A 19,786-nucleotide genomic window follows, 5' to 3' on the forward strand; every position below is an offset into this window, starting at 1 on the left:
GTGATTATGAAGTTGAACTTTGTTTATTCCCCATCTGGCCATTCTTCACTGGCTTTTGACCTCCCATATAGTTGTGATTGATTCACCAAATTTTGTTTAAAATAATGGAAACGTGTTGCCACATGAGCTATATAAGGCTAATATTGCTACAGTGTGTAAGACTAACCGCAAGCGCTTAGCTGAGAAAACATGATAAAGCAAGATTGTATAGGAGACATGAGGGCACTCCCTTATCAGAACTTTAACAGCTGAAGAAGCCTGTAGAGACATGCCAGAGAAATACCCTATCAGTTGAAGAGGCCTGTAGAGACACGACAGAGAACTACGGAGGCTGCGCAAAGCTTCGGGGTGAAAATTTCAACAACGAGGAAGAGGAGATACTTCATCCCTGCGCCCACCGCCCAGGGCTCTGCGACCACTGCCCAGAACTATTGAAGTTTACTACGCAGGCACAAGTGGGAAGAAACCTCATTATAATACAAAGCGGGAGTAGGCGGGGATAGATAATGAATATGTATAGGGGTCTCATTAATATATAACACTTTGTAGCATATAAGGAAGGCGAGAAGCTGCGAAAGGGCGCACCGTTGGTGGAGTTGCACTCCCCGGCCACCCAGCGCTGCAATTTGCTTATGCCTTGCTTGCTGTAATTAATAAATTTTAATTGGATACTACTTCAATAAATTGTGTGAAGTCAATTTATAACAATCTGGCTTTCACCTCCACAATTGCACAACTTCTGTGCTTCCCTTTGACTGATGAGATCCCACAGGTTCATTTTTGCATATGTGAATCCTCTAGTAAAATACTCTTCTGAACTGAAGCCAAGAGCTTCAGCAGGCATGAGATATCAGCTCTAGGAAAAACATTCTGGCTTGGTAGAAAATGTTTATATAGCTTTGCTGGGAGCAGCATACCATCCTCTCTAAAAACAAACAACTCACCACAAACTGGAAACTTGAGCTCACTGTAAACTGCTATCTTCTGAACATCATACATTTTATTTTTATCACTTTTAATTGCAATGTCATCCGTAGACCTGTTGAACCTCTGATTTCTAACTGTCAGTGTAACAGTGGTACTATATCTGTCTGCATTTCCAGTATCTGACAGGTCTCGAAGCGGACATCCTATATATAGCCCTGCAAGATCATATTCCTACACAGTCAGCAGAGGCGCCCAAGTATGGTTTCCCTGCACTTGTCAAATGATTTATCATGTATAAAGAAACCTTGGTCCAGCAGGTAGGACTATTTATTTTCCCCCCAGGAATTTCAATTCTTGTTCCCTTTTTCTCTTCAGAGGAAATGGACAAAAAAAAAAAAGTGATGTTTCACCCTTTCTGTGTGTCTATCTGCAGACACAGCAGCTCTGTTGCAATTTCAGACCACCCCAAGATTTGATGGATGAGTACTGATGGTGCAGCATGGGCACACTGCACTCACAGGAGTCCTGCATCACAGGACCAGGCTGGCAGTGTCTCATGCTTCTACCTCAAGACGTGTAAAATCCCCAAAACCAGTACCTAACGGGGTGGATCCAGGCTGTGATGGGGTGATGGGGCTCACCTTGTTCTGCAAGGTCTTCTGCAGGTTGGTTCTCCAGTCACCCACACTGGGGCCTGGCTGCAGGGCGCTGTGGAAAGGTGCACCAGGGAGTTCAGCAAAGCTGCAAGGGTGGGGACCGACCCGTGTCTGGGAGCCTGGAAACATTTCCAGATCTCACTTGAAACCACGCTCCCATTTAAAGCCGGTACCTTCTCCTACAGGTTGTGATGGTTTTCCCAGTAAGACTGGATTTTCTGTTGGACTATGTTTAGCAGCTTGTAAATTAAACTGTGGGAGGGGAGAAATGAGACCTGCAACCATGCTGCTGCTATCCCAGTTTAATTTGGCACAGGGACAGGAAACAGTCATAACAAGAATAATAATTCTCAATTGCCCTGGAAAAAAAACCCCAACTTATTTATTTCCAAATCTTGATGGTGAATTTTACAAGTTTTGGTAGATTACATTGGGATTGTAAATGATACTTTGCTTTTAGTCTAAGTACATAAATGCTTGATACAAAAGATTAAAAATGCTCCACATTCTGCTATTCCTCACTTCAGTGGCCATTAGAGGAATCTCAGCATGCTATTTCCCATCTTTTAGGAAAAAAATAAGAATTAAGCGATTTGAAATAGCTAATTGCTGTTTTATCTGGACATAACCTTGCCACATTAATAATGTTAACCAATTTAATAACAGAAACCTTCTTCATTTCAGTAGTTCAGATGAGCAGTTACGTATCAAATCAGCAAGTCATTTGCCTGCAGATTTAAAGTTAAAGCTTTGACATGAAGTGTTTCATGTCTTCCTACAGCACCAGAAAATGCACTTATTTGGGAATCTGCCCAAGTCTCATCAGTGGCCTTGTCTAACTAAAGGAGAAATTGTTTTTCACTGGAGTTGAGCCAAAACCTGAATTTTCAACTTCACTGGTGGTGCCAGGTGAGGAGCGGGACAGGAAGGCTGGGAGAGGGATCAGAATCTACTTTGTCATACTCTTGTTGATATTTAGCTGGGTTTTTTTACTGTGTTTGTACATTTTGAAATGTAATTTCAGAAAATAAAATTCAAAATTTAAATATTTAAAATCAAAATAAACTTATTCTCCTAATACAACCATCAAAGCAGAACATTCTGACCTTACTTTGTTAATATTTGAATTTCCAAGGGTTTTCAAACATCTTCTCATTAGTCTGAATTGGCACTTTCTGATAAATGAAGTTTTATTCCCCTGCCTCCTCCTTTCCTTATTTCTAATTTGCTTTCCCCACCCATTTCCCTTCAGTATTGCTTGTCCACAGCATGGCTACTACAACACTTCAGTCTGAAACCTGCATTTGGTTTCTGTGAACTGGACTCTTAAGTTCTGCAACATGCTCCCTTCCTCTATTTGCCAAGTTAGGAAATTAAAAGTAGAGTGTGTGTGTGTGTGTATATATATACACACACGCACTATTTTACTGAGAACTGGGCTAGGCTGCAAAATTAGAATCTTGGTTTCAAAGACACTCTACAAGCAAAGCAAGTTCATTTCAGAGAAATAGATTGTTCTGCTAAAAAAGAAAAAGGCAGAAGCAGATGCAACCACTTATCCTGACTGGCAAGCTTAGGAAGACTTGCAGCAAAGTCTTGGCTCAGGCTTATCCTCATTTGCAGTGATTAAAAGAATGAGAGTATGGCCTTTGGTAGGATCAAAGGTATCAGAAACTGAGTAAGTAAATCTTATCTTCTCCCGTGAGTTCTGATGATTTCTCAGTAAGTCTTGATTTCTTGTTGGACTACTTCCAGCAGTACCTGTAGTTTGCGGGTAAGAGAATCTGAAAGGGGAGAAAAGAAGGCAGAAAGTTTAGTTCAGAGGAAATCTTCAGATATAGCTGAAAATCAGAGCATCAGCACTGATGGCTGGGGCACTTTATGTTAGCAGATCACTGAATCCATCTTCTTACTTGCTGTGTGTTTTTTCTATTCAGTGGTTACTGATAGACCTCAGCCCAACATCAAATCAAAAGAAACCGAGATTGATAATTGTAATTATAAATTAAATTCAAAATGGGGCTCTGGTTTCTGAGTAAATCATTATGCCACCAGGGCTACACCCAAAGGAAATCTATGCTGGACGTTGCATGGAGTGGAGATGTATTCCATTTACACCCCACATCTGTGCCTCTTCATCAAACAGCCCTCAGGCAGCACCGTCTTCTCCCACCAGTCCTCTCCCCAGCCTTTCAGCAAGTATGTTTGGGCACGGGGTTACAGTGTCTGCCTGTCAGTCTCTCCATCCTAACTTTTTATCTTGTTGCTCAGTGTCAGACAAATTTGACAAGAGGTGGTGATCCTGAAGATATGCCAAAGTTTAGTAGAAACCACACTGCGGTGCAAAAGTGACCCTGTTCCCCCTGTTGGTAGACCTCAGCCCTGTCTTTTTAAAAACAGAGCATGAAGCTGTCTTATCCGTATAATTCACAAGTTGGCCAGTCCGTGCCTGGCTGCCAACCCCCTGCAGCACAGCCTACCCCTCGTCTCTTTGGCTGCAGAGGCTGTGTCTTAGGAAAGCCATTGAAGAGGTGGCAGGTTTTAGAATTTAGGTTTCATGAGGTCTGTTGGTCATGGAGTAATTTGCATTAGAGGCAAGCCCTGGGAACAAGCCAACATCCCCACCCTGAGCGTGTTTAGGTCCACAATACTGACATTCAAACACATACTTACAAAATGGGCTACGGCAACGTTTTGACATTTGCCTATGGATTATGAGGTAGTAGACTGGAAAACCACTTAAAACCATGGTGCATCCGATGCTAATGTTCACAGGGTCTGAGTAGAAAGACATTGCCACTGTGAAGAGGCAGATGACGGTAAAAGAGACAGGAATGAACAGGGGAACCTGGGAAAAAGAGCACAGAAGACTCTCAGGCAAAACTGATGGCTATAGCAAACTGGCCTCCGTACATGCCAGCACATGCTGTGTTCACTTCTCCATCTTAAAGAAGATGAGAAAAATCATATAGTTTTTCTCCACACTGTTTCTGTACAATCAGATGTGAACAAGTACAAAATTTGACTCATACCATCTTCAGAGCCTAGTGTACCCTATGAGGTGCATGCTTCATATTCATGTGCATCAAAATATAAACCTCACTTACAACTGGAAGCCAAGCAGGGGGATAAGCCACCTGTACCCCACTGCTCTCTGGATGTCCTTCTCCTGTGCCTGCACACGCACACCCATCTACTTGTCACCTGTGGCAACTGCTGGTGGAAACTCTGAAGCCAAGAGTAGAAGCAGCACTTTGAATAAAACCGTTCTTTGGTTATAACACTTGTGACTCATTTTGACATGCCTCCAGATCCCTGAGACTTATAGTGGCCAAAACAGGATAAACCAGACTCCCTCTCACCATAGCACCTGCATCAAGAACATGAGCTTCAACAACACACTGATGAAAGACCAAAGAAGCACTCAGCACTTCAGCCTTATCCTGTTGGATAAGCCAATTCATCTGGGTTATTTGGAGAGTAAATCGGAAGACTGCAGTAAATAATAAAACTCAGGGTTTGGATCCAACCTCAGCCAAGTTACTCCTCACCATGGCTGACAGAATGAAGAAGCTGCTGGGATGGTCTCATCTAGGGTGACAATCTATTTTCCGGTAACAGAGATCCTATTTTGGATGCTGACCATGCCGAGCTGGAAGAGATTAGTTGCTCTAGTGATGGCAGCCATCCAACCACCAAACTTACATGCTCTTGCTGTCTCTCCAGCCAGAGTAACCCCTGCCAGCCTCTCCTACGTGCACGCACTCACGCTGCACATCTGCTTGAGAGGTGTGTGTGCGAGGACTGCTTTCTCCTCTTACCGGTGTTTTCACACCATTCTTAACCCAAAATGCTATAGGGGAGAAGTACCACCAGCACAATCATGTGGTTTTTATGACTTTTCTCCGTAGCTGGTGGCTGCAGACGACCTGTCTGTGGCCACTAGAGTGCAGCACATGCCCGCGGCACCTGCACGGAGCCCTCCCCGCTTGCAGATAACTGAGCTTCGGGTTTCAAGTGGGTATAAAAACTAGGGGAAGAAGGGGGAGAAAAAAGTCAGCCAAACTGGCCAAAAGCCCAGAATTTCCCCCCCTCACTTAAGCTGCTTTTAGGAAGCGTTAAAGGCTTAAATCTCCGTCTAAAACAAAATGGGGCAAAATCTCAGCAACTGAAAACATCACCAGTTCTATCCACTAACAAACTTCCCCTGAGAAGTTTTAAAAAGAAAAAGAGAAAACTTATTTAAACTCTGGTTCTGCATGAGTACACGAGTGCAGCCAACAAACCAACTGGGAAGCTTTCAAGGTCTCTGCTAAACACACTGTCTCCAGCAAACAGCAAGAAATATTACCCCAAACTTTGCATCAGGCCTCATGCAGCTCAGGGAGGAGCCCTGGGAGCCACAAGAAGCGTTTCTGTCCCCTGAGCTTCTCACTGATGGGCTGCCCGGTGCCTGTGGCCTCGGAGCTCTCCTCTCCTCCCCAGGAACTGGCTGGAGGCACGACCAGGGACAGGAAAAAATTGTGCATGCCTCAAGCACACCCCCCCCCCCAACGCCTTCGGCACAATATCTGGCAGTGGGAAAGGTGCCTGGAGCGCAAGGAAGCTGCTCCAGCACTGACTCCAACTTCTCCGGCCAACACGAGGAGTATCCCATCACCAGCAGCGTGAGAAGGGCCACCAGAGGGGCCCAGCCAGAGCCTAGGGAAAGGCACGAGAGGCCAAGGCGTCCTACGCTTTGTGGTATGCATGTGCGTGCTCTCCACGTCCTCAGGGCCTGTAGCAGCAACAGTTGCACACAAGCTGACTTACACTATACAGTGTTTTTGTGCCAGCAGATGATTCCCCCTAAGTCAGGTCTGTTCCCAGGGTCCCTCCAGCCATGCGCTTTTCCCCCAAGCCCAACATCCTCCTGCTTCTTGAGAGCTGAGACTTAGCTACCACTTACCTACATCCAGGCAAGGGTCCCTCCTTGCAGCCCACAAGAGATGAGTGTGGGAATTGCCTTTTGCACATCTCCTTGTTCCCAGCCTGAAACTGGGAGTCCCCTGGAGTAGGATGCCATCTCATCGATGCAGCTGGTGACGCCATGTAGAACCGGCTTTATGAGTTCTACCACATCTGGCTGTTTGGGTACATCAACCAATTTCATGAGCTCCCCACATGTCTTACTGAGCAATAGTAATTGAGACTCCTTAGACCCTAAAGGCAACCATGGTCTTGTAATGCTCTGATTTTTACCGAATAAGAGAGAGAAATTACAAGCCTGCACATTCCTGGATGCTAGATACATGCCATGCATTACCTTGAAGGGGCTGTGCAGCTCCGGGTGACGGTGGCGATGGACAATGAGCCCAAGGGTGGCTAATCCTATGAAGAGCCATCGGGAAAAGCTGAAGAAGTTCATTAGATGGTAGATATCTCCGATACACACCATGGCAGTAACCAAAGGGAACTGAGCATTGTGAAGATGAAATACAGTCATTAAAGCCTTACTACCATCCTCAAACTAGAAAGGGTAATATGGATCACCTCCTCCAGCCCCCCTGCAATCACTGACAGCTACTTCACAGCCCCAACATTTCAGAGGTCAGAGAGCTTTGTAAAACAGTGTCACAGACTGAAGGCAAAAAGCCTAAATGTGCTATTATGCTGTGCTATAGAAAGGAGCAATCCTTTCAAGATCAACAGCACCTTTGATGCTTTATGTCCTAGGCAGGGGAATTAAAACATGCATGATACAAAAGCCTGTGCTGCTGGTACAAAGGCTACCTACAAAGATACCTGCTAAGTTTTTAGCAGGTCAGCCAAGCTGCAAGAGGCACCTCAGAACAGTTGGGATGGAGCTGGACCATTTTGGAAAAAAAAAACCAAACCAAAACTGAGAGCACCTTTGCAAATGCTCATTCCCTGCATTTCCAGCACACATGGGAATTTCAATTTTCCAAGAAGCCAAAGCCCAGCAGAGGTATTTTCACAGGACAAGACCAAGCAGCAACTGTGGGAGATGGTAAGGACAGTACTTTTTTAAAAGGTGTCCAAGGCTATAAGGCAGGGACTTCAAGGGAGTGGGTTGGGATAACACTTCGGGCACAAGAGGACTTAATACTTTGCAGTCATTTCCAGTATTCCACCTTCTCTATTTTTTGGAGGCTGTCTCCATACCCTTTAAAACTCTTCAGCTTCTCCAGGCTTTGCAAGAAAGCTAAGGCTGCAAGAATGGGGCATGTCACACAGCCAGATCTCCTTACCATTAACATGACAGCAGGAAGGGGTGTATGCCTTCGAATGTGGATCATGGAGAAGAGAGGAGGCCACTGTCCTTCCCTGGAAGCCACAAACAGAGTCCTAGGAAAAGACAGGGAGCCCTATGCGTTAGCATCCCACATCCAGACTAGAAGTGAGAGTATCAGTCACTGGACTGACCTGAGGCCAGCCCCCCACCCCAGCAAGGTCTGCTATGCAAGGCCACAGTTCTGCCTGTAGCCACATTTTTGGGGCATTTGGGAGAATAACCCAGTGTTGAATTCCCACAACTCTCCCAGGACCAGTTAGTTCAATGCAGTGCAGAACACACTAGCAGGACCACTGGCAGCATCCCCTTGGGTGGCCCATTATCAGAGACCTTTGGGCAAGTCCCAAGTGACCATGAATGAGTTCAGGTTGGAAACAGAAGCAAGAAAGTTTCTTGCCATCAGAGAAGGGGTTCATCTTTCCAGTAGGAAGCAGAGGGTTCACAAGCTTCAATTCTTTATAAGAGAGGCTGGTGAGTTTATGAAAGGTAATTGTTCGTTTCAATGCTTATATATATATATATATATATATATAAAAAAAATAAAGTGCAGTTTCCTCAAATAATAGAGGATTTGAGTTCTTTGACCAGTTATTGGAAAATATAGTTTGGCATACTGCCAAGAAGTCAGCTACACACAAGCCCAGCTACAAAATGACAGCCGAGAACTCCTTCCCTCCATCCTTCCTTTGACTCATGAAAGGGCAATTAGGGAGAAGACATTGAATCCAATTTTGTAAATTTAATATTCACAAACAAATCATGCCAGAGCATCAGCTGGGCTGGAGCAGGGCCCAAAGCAGCTGAGGCATGAGTGTAAAACTGAGTTTATTGCTGTCCCTGTGGTTTTGCAGGGGTGTGGCTGGCCAGCAGCCAGGGAGGCCCCATCACTGTTTATATGGCCTTTCTGCCGTGATTATATTAATGGTGCCAGGATGGGGGAGAGAAAGGCAATGGGGACACACACAACCTCGATGCTGTCTGGGGACTCCTCATCCTCAAAGAAAACCACTATCTAAAGGAGATAACAGGAAGGATTCTCCACACTGTATTTAGTACAGGACTTTGGAGTAGTAGATCAAATAACTCAGATTTCACACTGCGAAACTTCCCTGTCATATCAACTGATTTTCCCTTTTGCAATCAAAGTTGTGAAACAGAATTGGCTCCGGAGAGTTCAGTCAGCTCCTCAGGACCATCATGAAATGCTTCTCCATGAGCTCTGCCCTCTTCTCCAGTTTCAAGACTCCCATGAAGACATGCAGTACAGTAGCCAGTGAAGATGGTTATAACACTGGAATAATTTTTCCATGGAACAAAGCTTTTCTTATTGGTACAAGAAGATTTGTTGAGCCTTGACTTTTGCTTTAGGAATAGCCCATCCCCAATAACATTTCACTGACCTCAAAGCAAAGTCCTCCAGGGTGAGTCTGCCTTTGGCCAGAGATCTGCTCAACAGAGGGACCCTGTGGCCTTGCAGCAGAGCAGCTGGGTGAACCCAGTGAAAGAAGACTTGGTCTCAATGAGCAGCTGCCAACATCAACAAAGCCTCTAGCTCACCAGAAACATTGACATTTCACTTTAAACTGGGGATTTAAACTGAAGGGTGGGGGCAGAAGATGAAAATCCTTGTTTGTGACCAGCCCAAGATACCAAAGCCTGGACCTGGCCAGAAATAGAAAGGGTAAACTCTTAGCCAACGGAGATCATCCCGTAGTTGGCATCCTGGAAGTCAAAGCCTGTATTTTTCCCACAAGAGTGGCTCAGATGCCATTGTGTGAGTGGGCAGTTGCACAGATCACTGGTGCTTCCCTCCAATTCAGTAAGCCAAAAGAGTAATAAATTCTTAGGGATGTGACCTTGAAAACGTGAAGATTCCTCCATTCATGGTTCCAAAGCAGGACAGTGCGACAAGGACAGGGACCACAGAGATCAGGCTTTTGAAGGCTCGCTGCACAAAGCTCTGGAGGAAGAGCGAGTGTGTCTTTAGGAACATGTGGTCATCTCTAGACAACATCAGATTCAAAAGAAAGAAAACTTCCATCGAAGGAACAGAATATAACTCATAAATCTTGCCTTTTCTACTGTCATCAGTGGGTTATTTTTAATTATCATGTAGGCAAGACTAGAAGAAGTTACTGTTGCCTAATAATCCAGAGAAATTACAAAGCAATAAAGCATTTTATAGGAAAACCATCTCCAAAACACCTGCCATGACTACCCCTTGAGCATAAGCTGACCACACTGAATAAAGATAACAGTAGGGGTGACAACTCACCACAGCCACAGCAGGAGAAGCCAGAACATCTTGCATTCCCAGGACTGTGTAATAGGAGATGTTGGTGAGCATGTACCCCACAATTACTGTGATCACAGACACGATGACAGCCAGGGGGATATTTCTGCAAGAAAGGGGAAGAGACACAGACAAAGAACAAGATGTTATCCCTTGTTATGCACGGTATTGCTGCAGATTGCAACTGGCATTGGTTACGTGAACCCACAAACTTATTTCCTCCCATACTGCATTTGGGAAAGCAATGGTAAACCAGAAGCCGGTAACCCAAGATGATTTCTTCCCAGCCTTACCGTTCAGGTCTGACTAACTCTTCACGCACAAAACTGGTCTGAAACCTGCATGGTGGAAAGAGACAGGGAGAGTTTGAGCCATGTCTCAAACACCAGTCTGCTGCCCATGAAGCACCCTTCCATCACACCTACCAGCCTGAATATGCAAACATGCCTGCATAAAATGCCAGGGGCAGCTTATCCAAAACCAGTGACTGTCTGTCAAAAGCATCCTGGAAGTTTTTGGTGTGGCCTGCAGAAGAGATAAACAATGGACATGGAGCAGGGAAACATCAGAGATGAGCTTCCTTCCCGTGGGATAATGTCCCTTGTACCTCTTGCCCAGACCTGGGGAGAGCATTTGTGACTTCCTTGGAGACAGATATTCAGATTTGTTTCATTGCTTTAATTTGCAGTGCTGTGCTAACACGTTTATTTTGCAAACAGTGACAGAACAAATCCTTTCCCTGTCCAGCTACGGGATACATTTCAGGAAGGGCAACAGCAGCAGCTGGTTCTGTTTCAGAGCCTGCTGTGGGAACGAGAGATCGTGGAGACAAGAGGACCCAAGTTTTCCTGCTCTTTCTTTAGGCCCAAAATTAATCCACTGGGTTGACCCCCCTCTTCCCCCCTCCAGCCCCCTAAACAGCTGGATGCACAGTTCTCTCTGATGTGGTGCAGCCAGTGAGGCAGCTAATTTGCCTCTCACTGTGCTCCCTCCTGATCCCTATGCTAGAGCGCTGACCCCAGCCCCATGCGGCCAGATCATGGGAACCAGGGTGGAGGAGGGAGCAGGAACAGGGAGCAGTGACCGCCAGCCTGGCCTCCACTCTGGGCACACTCCTTGCCCACTGCCCTGGACAGCCACTGCGACTTGCCCTCACAAGGAGGAACTGAGGACACAGAGGGCAAAGTAAATAAAATCTAAAAAGTAGAGGTGGCTCAGATAGAGATCCCATTTTACCAACTCCCACAATGTTCTTAAAAGTTCTCTGCTTGAAATAACAACAAAATCAAAGTCAGGATTTTGGATACAAGCCATATTTTATCAAACTCCAAAAAAAACCTAGGGAAGGGAGCAACACTTAATGGCCTCCCATTCAAAGGAAGACCAATAAAAAATGCAGTCAAAAGGAGTTGTATTTCCAACACTTTCAAAACCAGGTGCCCAAGGCTTGGTTCCACATCTATATTCAGTTCTCCATATCAAAGTCTCTTTAAAAGTAAAAGGTGCAGAGCTCACCTAGTTGGGCTTCACCAGGAAAGGGATGAAATGGCATGAGGCACATGGAAAAAGTCATGCCACTTCCATGGAGGTGCCTCTGCAAGGAGATTTGTGATGAAATTTGGGCATTTGGGTTTAAAACACTGGCCCAGCAAGTCTCTAAAACAAACCTGAGCCAAAGGGAACATAATGGCAGAGGAAAGGACAAGAGTGTAACCAAAAACAAAAAAAAAAAGAAGTAGAACAAGGCAGGGGCATCAGGTATACTGATTTTAAAGCACAAAACTGAATTTAAGCACAAGGAATCTAGTCAAAAAGATAATAGATTTGAAGAAAACTAAACCAAAATATGGGAGTGGGCCTATGGGGGTAGTCTTTTTATATTCTAAAATGATTGCAGACAAGTGATGGCAAATAAAAAGGATTTATTGTCTGCAATACGTTAATGAGTGATTACAATCCCCCATGAGTAACGTTAAATACAACCTGTCATCTTGGGGTCTCTTGGTGAATTCTCCCTCCAGATGTCACTGACACTTATCCTCGCTGGAGGATGGGTGCCAGGGCTCCAGATTGTCATTTGAAGGCATTCCTGACAATAATGGTTGAGGATTTCTTGCTGCAGGGCAGTTCTTCTGTTCAGAAGTGCTGCCAGCCCATGCGGATCTTTGTATGTTCAAAGGAGCCAGCTCCAGGCACCAGAAAGAAACATGAACCTGGACCTACTGCCTGTGTTGTTTTCTCTGCAGAGGAAGGTAATAGTGTGAAGAGGAAGCAGGCTTCGTCCCCTGAGTGGGAATGCTGTGGGCTTTTCTATAAACTGAGGCTTGGATTAAAGCCAATACTCTAGCATCATTGCCAGAAGGTACTACTGGTGGGGTTTTTTTTCCCCACTCTGGATGAATATGTGTATGTGCAATCCTGAGTGAGTCCATTGTGAAATTAGTAAGTTACTGCCTGTCTCAATTAGGAGGTAAAAAAGCATTAGTTTAAGCCACAGAAAGGTTAGAGGTGCAGTTGCCAGGGCTGGTAACTCATTATACAGCTGTGACTGGCTCACATCACCACAGGATGCTGTCACACATCCCTGATCCATCAAATTTATGTTGCTTTGGCAGGATTTTGAGTCACTCTGAAAACAGGCAAGCCTGGCACCAAGGAAAGACTGGCTGTGGAGGAAGGTGCCTGTATGACTCTGGGTAGGCTCAGACAGCCTCAGGCACTGAGACTCACTCAGCTTTGGAGAAAGCACAACTGAGCCATGTGCATCAGCCCAGTGCAATGATTCAGCTTAATGCCACTACCCTGGTCTCGGCTCCCAGCTAATTCACACCCAGCACACAGGCAGGGAAAGCTCCTGCCAGCTAAAGGAGTGCCACACCAATAAAAGCTGTGACAGACGGGTACGTCGAGCACCATTCCTCAGCCACACAGCAGCACACCTACCCTGCGCCAGCAGCATCATCCCTGGCACGATGATGAGTGCAAGAGCCAGGAGTTTGACGATGGAGAGAGCCGTCTGCAGGCGGGCACTCCAGGTGACACTCCAGGAATTGAGGGTGAGGACCATGTCTGCAGAGGAGACCACACTGCTACAGCTGTAGCCCATGTGCGATGCACGCAGGAAAAAAACACAGCAGCACTCCCTGCTCTAGGGATGCCAGGAAGAAGGCTGCATCTTTAGAGAGGATGCTGGGGGTGAGAGATGTCAGAAAACATTACAGGTGTGGTCCAGCACACAGTGTTTGAAGGGGGAGCTGAGTTATGCTCCTAAGAGGGACCAGGAGCCTGGTTGCTGTTGGGTGATCCACGCCTGCCTGGTAGAAAGGTGTGAGTTTGCAGGGATGTCTCAGCAGCCCCCTTCACAGCAGTCCCTGTGCCAGCACACACCACCCTGGAGCAGGCCAGGACAGCTTTACAGGCTAGGTGCACCAGGCGAGGAGTCCAAAACCTTGAGCCTTACACCTCAACCCAGGTGGTATTTGCACAATTATACATGAAGAGTTTCTATTCCTGTACTTGGCACAATCCTCCTGACCTAGAGTTCCAGCTGGTCAACAGGGAGGCCCATTCCCCTTCTTGGAGAATAACAGTGGCCCCGAATCAGCAAAAGTTTTGAGTGGCCAAGACATAAGATGGGGCCCCAATCCCACAGTTATCCCAGAATATAACACCCTGTAAGTGTCTCTGGTCTGGGACAGAGAGGCTCTGAGATCAGCAGTCCCATAAAAGTTAGTACTTACAATACCCCAGGAGAGACACGAGCTTCACAGCAGGGAGAGGGGCTGCACAGGGGGCAAAGAACGGCTCCAGCATGTAGCGTCCAAACGCCAAAGAAACCACAGCACTGTTGGCAGGCCTTGGGGGGGGGCAGGGGGGAAGCAAGCACAAACTGTGGTCAGCAGGCAGCAGAAAAATAGCATGATGTAAAACTGCACAAAACTCAGGAGGGAGTGAGTTTTCCCCACCCAGCTTAATCCTGCTCTCTCATGCAGATGGTGAATCCCTGTAGAGTCTTTTTCACAGTTTTTTCTCAGTAAATGGGTTAAAAATTGCATGCTGCAAAAAGATTAATTCCCAACTTGAAAGCAAAAGTTGAGAATAATCATACTGAGCAATGCAATGTGGTTCATATATCCTGCTCCATCTTAGTTTACATGAAGGACACAGGTTATTGGGAGGTGAGGACTGTCTTTTTAAAGTTAAAAAAGAAGTCATTTACAATTTTCTAAAATATTATTTAACTCGGGGCTAAGCCAGAAAGTTGTCTCCACAGGACAACCCGAAAAAGTGAAAAGAGAAGATCTGAAATAAATCTGGCCTCTATTGTCCGTCTCTGAAAAATACTGTGGCTCTTGGAGGATACCAGCTGCCAGGGGAGAAGAGAGATATTCAAGTACAGATCAGAGTGAACATGTGTAACTATTTATTCATTATGCCTTCTTCCTTTTACCACCGAAAAATCTTTAAAAGTTGTTCAGATTGTTTCTACTCTTTCTTTTACAAACTGCCTAGACCGTTACCTGGCAGAGTAACTTCTGGTTTTTTAAATCATCACGGTATTCAGCAAAAGGCAAACCCAAAAATTCTCTTACCTGATAGCAAAAAACTCTGCCCACAGGAATAAGAAACTTGGCAGAGGTCCTAGTGTCTCCAAAATGTAGATATAATGTCCTCCAGACTTGGTGATTCTTGTTCCAAGCTCTGCATAACACAAGGCACCTGGAAAAGTTCAGGTAGAAATGCACTGAATAAATCATCTCATGGATTTTCTCTTTTCTGTGTGCCTTTTCAGGAATTGAATGAATCTGTTTAAAATAAGTGGTGAATTAAAGGAAGAAAGAGGGGTTTAGCAGAATCACTCTTCCTTATTTTTGTGTGCTACAGTGTTTTGAAGTATGTTTTGAAGTAATTGACTTTTCTGTCAGAAGGAAAGAAAGTCTCCATCTTCTGGTTAATGATGCAACCTTTCCACAAAAGTTATGTGGAAAGGTGTGCAATAGAAATGTTGCACTAAACTACAATAGGTTTCCTTTGTGAAACATCCTGGAGGTTTGGGTTCTCACTTCTCACAGTTAGACTGGTGAGATGGTGCTTACAAGGCAATTACAGCAGCTCAGCCAACAGGCCGTGGATGAACTTGTCATTTCAATCACATTTTTGATCACAGACCGTGTTCCTGTGTCCTTATCTTGCATCATCACATAAATCCCTTCCTTCATTCCAAGACACTAGACAGAGGACCTGGAAGGGCATCACCTTGGAGAGGGAAGACCTGCCACCGGAGGAAAACATGGCCCCGATGGTGCAGAGCAAGGGGAAGTGTCCACATGAGAGGCTCAGTTGGTCTCTTCTCACATGTTCACGTACGAGTGCACCAGCAGACCTGGGGACTGCCTGCTCTGGCCTCGAGGAACGCCTCTGCACCCCCCTGACTCTGTGCCGAGGCACAATGAGAAACCCTGGGGGAGGTACGCTGGAGAAGACAGCTTAAAGCTTTCAGGCAAATGGATAGAAACCTTTATGCCTCTATCTGTGCCAGAAAAATCCCATCTGTGTTTTCTTTATAGAGCAATTCATCGTGCCACTTGAATATGTCTAAGTATGACTCTTAAGTCCTGCCTACACTGGATTCACTTGCTAGGTTAAACATCCTTTTTTTCAAAGGAAATCATAAAACACTTCATTTCTTTGAGCACAACTCTCCTTGCAATGGGTCTGAGCGCTGCTGGGATGTGACCCTGTGGGGTGAGACCATCTCTAGCTGTGCTATTACTGCTTTGCTCAGCTCAGGAGGTTGTGGAGGGAGAGTGCAGAGGAACCCAGTGGTGATATGGCCATGCCTCTGAGTCCTCTGGTGATCATGCCATATTCAAGTCATGCTGATGGTGAGGACCTCCATTTTTCCCACCTCTCTTGGCAAATTTTTGCAGAATCCCTGTTCCAAGTGTAAAATATAGGCAGACACCTCATCTCATTTACTCCAGTGGGTCTCTTTACATGCTTCAAGTGTGTGTTTAAGTGCTTTGCTGAACGCATGCTATGGGACTCATATAAATGCCATACTTGAAAGAAAAAAAGAAGAAAAGAAAGCAGGCCTTTTTAATGTACTGAAAAAAAGGCATCAGAGAAATGATCAGGGGAGGTCATCAAGCTGATGGGAAGAACAAACTAACAAATTTGGCTACAAAATACAATAACTTGATAAAGAGGCTCCCAGGGCCCTTCCAGCAGAGTCTATCAAAGGATGCAAGAGAGAAAGAAACTTTCCAAGTGCAGAGCTTGGGTTATGTGATCAGCACACACATTGTCATTTATTGCTCTGCTCAGTCAAAAGAAACACCATGCTCACATTATATTTTAAAATTTTCTTTAAGCAAAAGTATATAACCCACCAAAAACTCCACATAGGCTGCAATGTGAAATATTGGTACACCTGTGCTAAGAGCAAGAACCATACTTGTTACTGTATTATCATTGAATGTATCCATTTCTAAACTTGCATCTATATGTCACAGTGCCAAAGTGGTTTTTTCTACATGGATTATTTCTCCTTTCTTGCTTGTTTGTTTGGTTTTTTTTTCCCCTAAGTTATGACAGAAGAACTTTAAAGTTTGCCACTGAAATAAACATCAGATTTCTCTTCAGAGCAGAGAGATCATGCAGCTCTCCTAATAGCACCTTTGGAGCGTTTCTGAGATGGTGATTTTATAGAGTTAAAGAAGGAAACTAAAAGCCATGCATTTTGTCCATCATAACTTTAAGACCTACGTTATTTCAGAAGAACTAGAAAGAAACTGTCATCAAAAAGTCAACCCTTTGTGAGAAAAGACTGGTTTAAATGTCAGAAGCCAAGGGTAGCACACAGAAAGCAAGGCTGAACTGATCTGCTCCATCTCTTGCTCCAAGACAATATCAGACATATCCAAACCATTTCTGACAGACACCAACCCCTGGCTGCTGGACACTCTGCAGCTCCCCAGCTGCTCCAATGCTCCTCTGTCCTCACCAGCAGAAAGGGGATCCCTTATGGCATATTAAGACTGTCACTTCTTGCCCTTTTCACAGTGTCTATGAGAGGCAGTGCACAGCCCTCGGACTCACAGGTGCCTTTTAGATGCCTACATCTCCCTTCCACTCTACGGTATGAGTCCCCTCATCTTCTCCCAGCTTTCCTGGCAGAGACCATGCTGTCTCCATCTGCAGTCATTGTCACTCCTGCCTTGGACTTGCACATGATTTTATATTCACAGACCATAAGTGCCAGGATTTTCTCAATCACCCCGGGAGAATAATTTTAACTAAAGATCGCTGGTGACGCCCTCAGGGTCACCACAGGGAATTTTTGGTTTATTCTTCTCCCAACTTTTTATACATAAGAATGTGCTGGCTCCCCCCACCTCCCAGGCGCTTCAACAAAGGCTGACAAAGCTCACCACTCACCAAACATCGAGAGGAGCCCACAGGCAAACCAAACAACCAGGGAGAAACCCACGCTGCCAGAGTTTTTCAGTACTCCTTTTGGGGAGATAAAGATGCCACTGCCAACCATGCTGCCAATGAGGAGTGAGAAAGCCCTCAGCAAAGTTATCTTTTTCCTCAGAAAGACGGCCTCTTCTTCTTTCTTGTCTTTTCCCATGGCTTGCTTCTAATGCCAGGGAAAGGTCATACATTTAGTAGTTACAGTCTCCCAAGGGTCCTCAAGGCTCACCTGTAAGATGAGGAAAGAGTTAGGGATTCAGGGGTCTTCTTTTCTGGGCAAGATTTTTCACAGAAAGCTGTCAAGGTCTGTTGAATTTGTTCTCCTCAGCTGCTGGATGCACCAACCAAGCCACAGGTGCATGTAACACACTCAGTATCATCTCTCTCATCAGTGCAGCTCTTGAGAGCGACTGTACATTTTTTTCTGCCTCTTCTGTCAAGGGGCACAAAGCGTTACAAGTTGCATGACATACTTCAAGATATGATTTCCAAATTCAACTTTGATGACCAGACTAGAACTGGCCAGGTTAGGGTTAATTTAATGGGACCTAATTTGGGGGAATATTGATATCAGTATCCTGGCAGAAAGTTGCAGTCAAGATCTCAAGGATCTTGGAGGTTAAAAAAAAGTTTATTCTTTTTTTTTTTTTTGAGGAGCGAAAAGCTCTCTTAGTTGGGATACACAGATGATTTAAACCTTTGTAACTTTCTATCTATCCTTGCTGAATGAATAAACCCTGATTTTCTCACTGGGGCTTTGTTTTATCATTGTTTCCTAATATACTGTCAAGCCTTTTCGTTACCAGAGTACCGAGGAGTCAGAAATAAGTACTGTTTACAACTAAGACAGAGCATAGTCATTAGTATCAGACATGTAATTCCTTCTATTAATATAAAAACTTTCTCAGTAATTAAAGCAGGAGTGAAGTTTTTCCTAGAAAAGAGGGAACTTCAGACACTCCAGGGATCACACAAGTTGGTCTCGATCCAGTTCTCTCATGCCGCAGTAACCTCCTGTTTCACTGTCTTGTCTCTCCAGCCTCTCTCTCAGTCCTAGGCTGACACCTTCACTGAGAAATTCACCTTCTGCTTAGGAAAGTAAGACCAATTCACATCAGTTACTGCAGTCTAACTTGCTGTAGCAAACCTGTTTGGAGCTTTCCTAGCAGCAAGGTAGTCATTTTACTCTGCTAATTAACCCCGATACAGCAGACATGACAGGTTTGGAGTAGATAACTTGGTCCTGCCCCTCCTTTGGTCACACATCCCCTCCAACGTTCACATGCTTGGCTTTAGTGGGGTTTTTTCATTATTCTAGTACAGTAAATTGCAGCTATAGTGAACATTTGCCCCAGCCCCATGGCTGTATACTATTGCAAAGTAGCATTGTACATGAGATCATATTTTATGGATTTCTTAAATTATTTAATAATTTCAGTGGTGTGTTCAAGAGCAGGCAGTGGTCACCTATAGAAATGGATAAGCAGCCAGAAATTATTTTCTTGATAGTTTGTATATTCCATCCATAGATATAAATGTCCCATAACTTTGAGGGGACAATTCACTCACCCACGGTACCTCTTTGTATGCCCTGGATAAACTCAGTATAATTAAGGGCTTTTCTCCCCCACCCCCAGCTGTTTTCCCACCTGGAAACCGGCAGGAAGAAGCTGGGGTTATCACTTTCTCAGCACACATATGAATAGCATATGCAGAAAGCCCTCTCTCTCCTGCCAGCAGCTTTAGCTGGTTTCTCTGAGATTGCGCCAAGTCTGCACAAGCATCTTCTCAATCAAACCAGCCAAGTTTATTTATTAAACCCCTAATGAGTCCCGGAGGACTCCTTAAGGCTCAAATGGGTCACATCAGTCTTGTCTGGTCCCGCAGAGCTGCTCCTCAGAGTCCCAAAACCTCACAGGGCTGCTGGAGACGATGGCTCTGGAGAGGCAGGGAAAGACCCCCAGGAGCTCCCTGAGCCCTCAGCTGCGCTTCCCTCAGATGCAGATTAATTAGCTCATCTGAAATACCGATAGCGTCTGGTTATTTCTCAGCCGAAAGGAGAACGGCAGAGCATTAGGGCTCACTGAATTAAAACCAAACTGAACAGAGAAGTTGTGCACAGCTATGTCTAAAATG

At 45.1% G+C, this 19,786-nt stretch overlaps 1 protein-coding gene across 2 annotated transcripts; it reads right to left on the reverse strand.

Moving 5' to 3' along the window:
• Positions 1-1,380: 1,380 nt before the first annotated feature.
• On the reverse strand, positions 1,381-18,212 carry LOC141958474 (cystine/glutamate transporter-like). 2 transcript variants are annotated; one of them, XM_074901267.1, is made up of 12 exons: positions 17,612-18,212; positions 14,764-14,890; positions 13,912-14,027; positions 13,115-13,240; positions 10,597-10,696; positions 10,465-10,509; positions 10,154-10,277; positions 9,735-9,838; positions 7,835-7,931; positions 6,889-7,038; positions 4,257-4,431; positions 1,381-3,367 (listed from the first exon to the last, which is right to left on the reverse strand). In XM_074901267.1, the coding sequence occupies exons 1-12, from the start codon at positions 17,805-17,807 to the stop codon at positions 3,303-3,305; spliced, it is 1,425 nt and encodes a 474-aa protein (XP_074757368.1). In that variant the 5' UTR covers positions 17,808-18,212; the 3' UTR covers positions 1,381-3,302. The 2 variants fall into 2 exon arrangements, with proteins under 2 accessions (XP_074757368.1, XP_074757369.1); XM_074901268.1 differs by lacking the exon at positions 13,115-13,240.
• Positions 18,213-19,786: the final 1,574 nt, after the last annotated feature.

The sequence above is a fragment of the Athene noctua genome, chromosome 3 (assembly GCF_965140245.1).
Source record: "Athene noctua chromosome 3, bAthNoc1.hap1.1, whole genome shotgun sequence".
In the NCBI taxonomy this organism is placed as follows: domain Eukaryota; kingdom Metazoa; phylum Chordata; class Aves; order Strigiformes; family Strigidae; genus Athene; species Athene noctua.

Bases quoted from the DNA above. Each gene is read 5' to 3' on its own strand.
- LOC141958474 (XM_074901267.1), bottom strand. From the start codon at position 17,807: ATGGGAAAAGACAAGAAAGAAGAAGAGGCCGTCTTTCTGAGGAAAAAG. The intron at 10,697-13,114 runs GTAGGTGTGCTG...TCTCTTCTGCAG, and splicing joins GATGATGCTGCTGGCGCAGG to GCCACACCAAAAACTTCCAG. The intron at 10,510-10,596 runs GTAGGTGTGATG...TCCACCATGCAG, and splicing joins ATGTTTGCATATTCAGGCTG to GTTTCAGACCAGTTTTGTGC.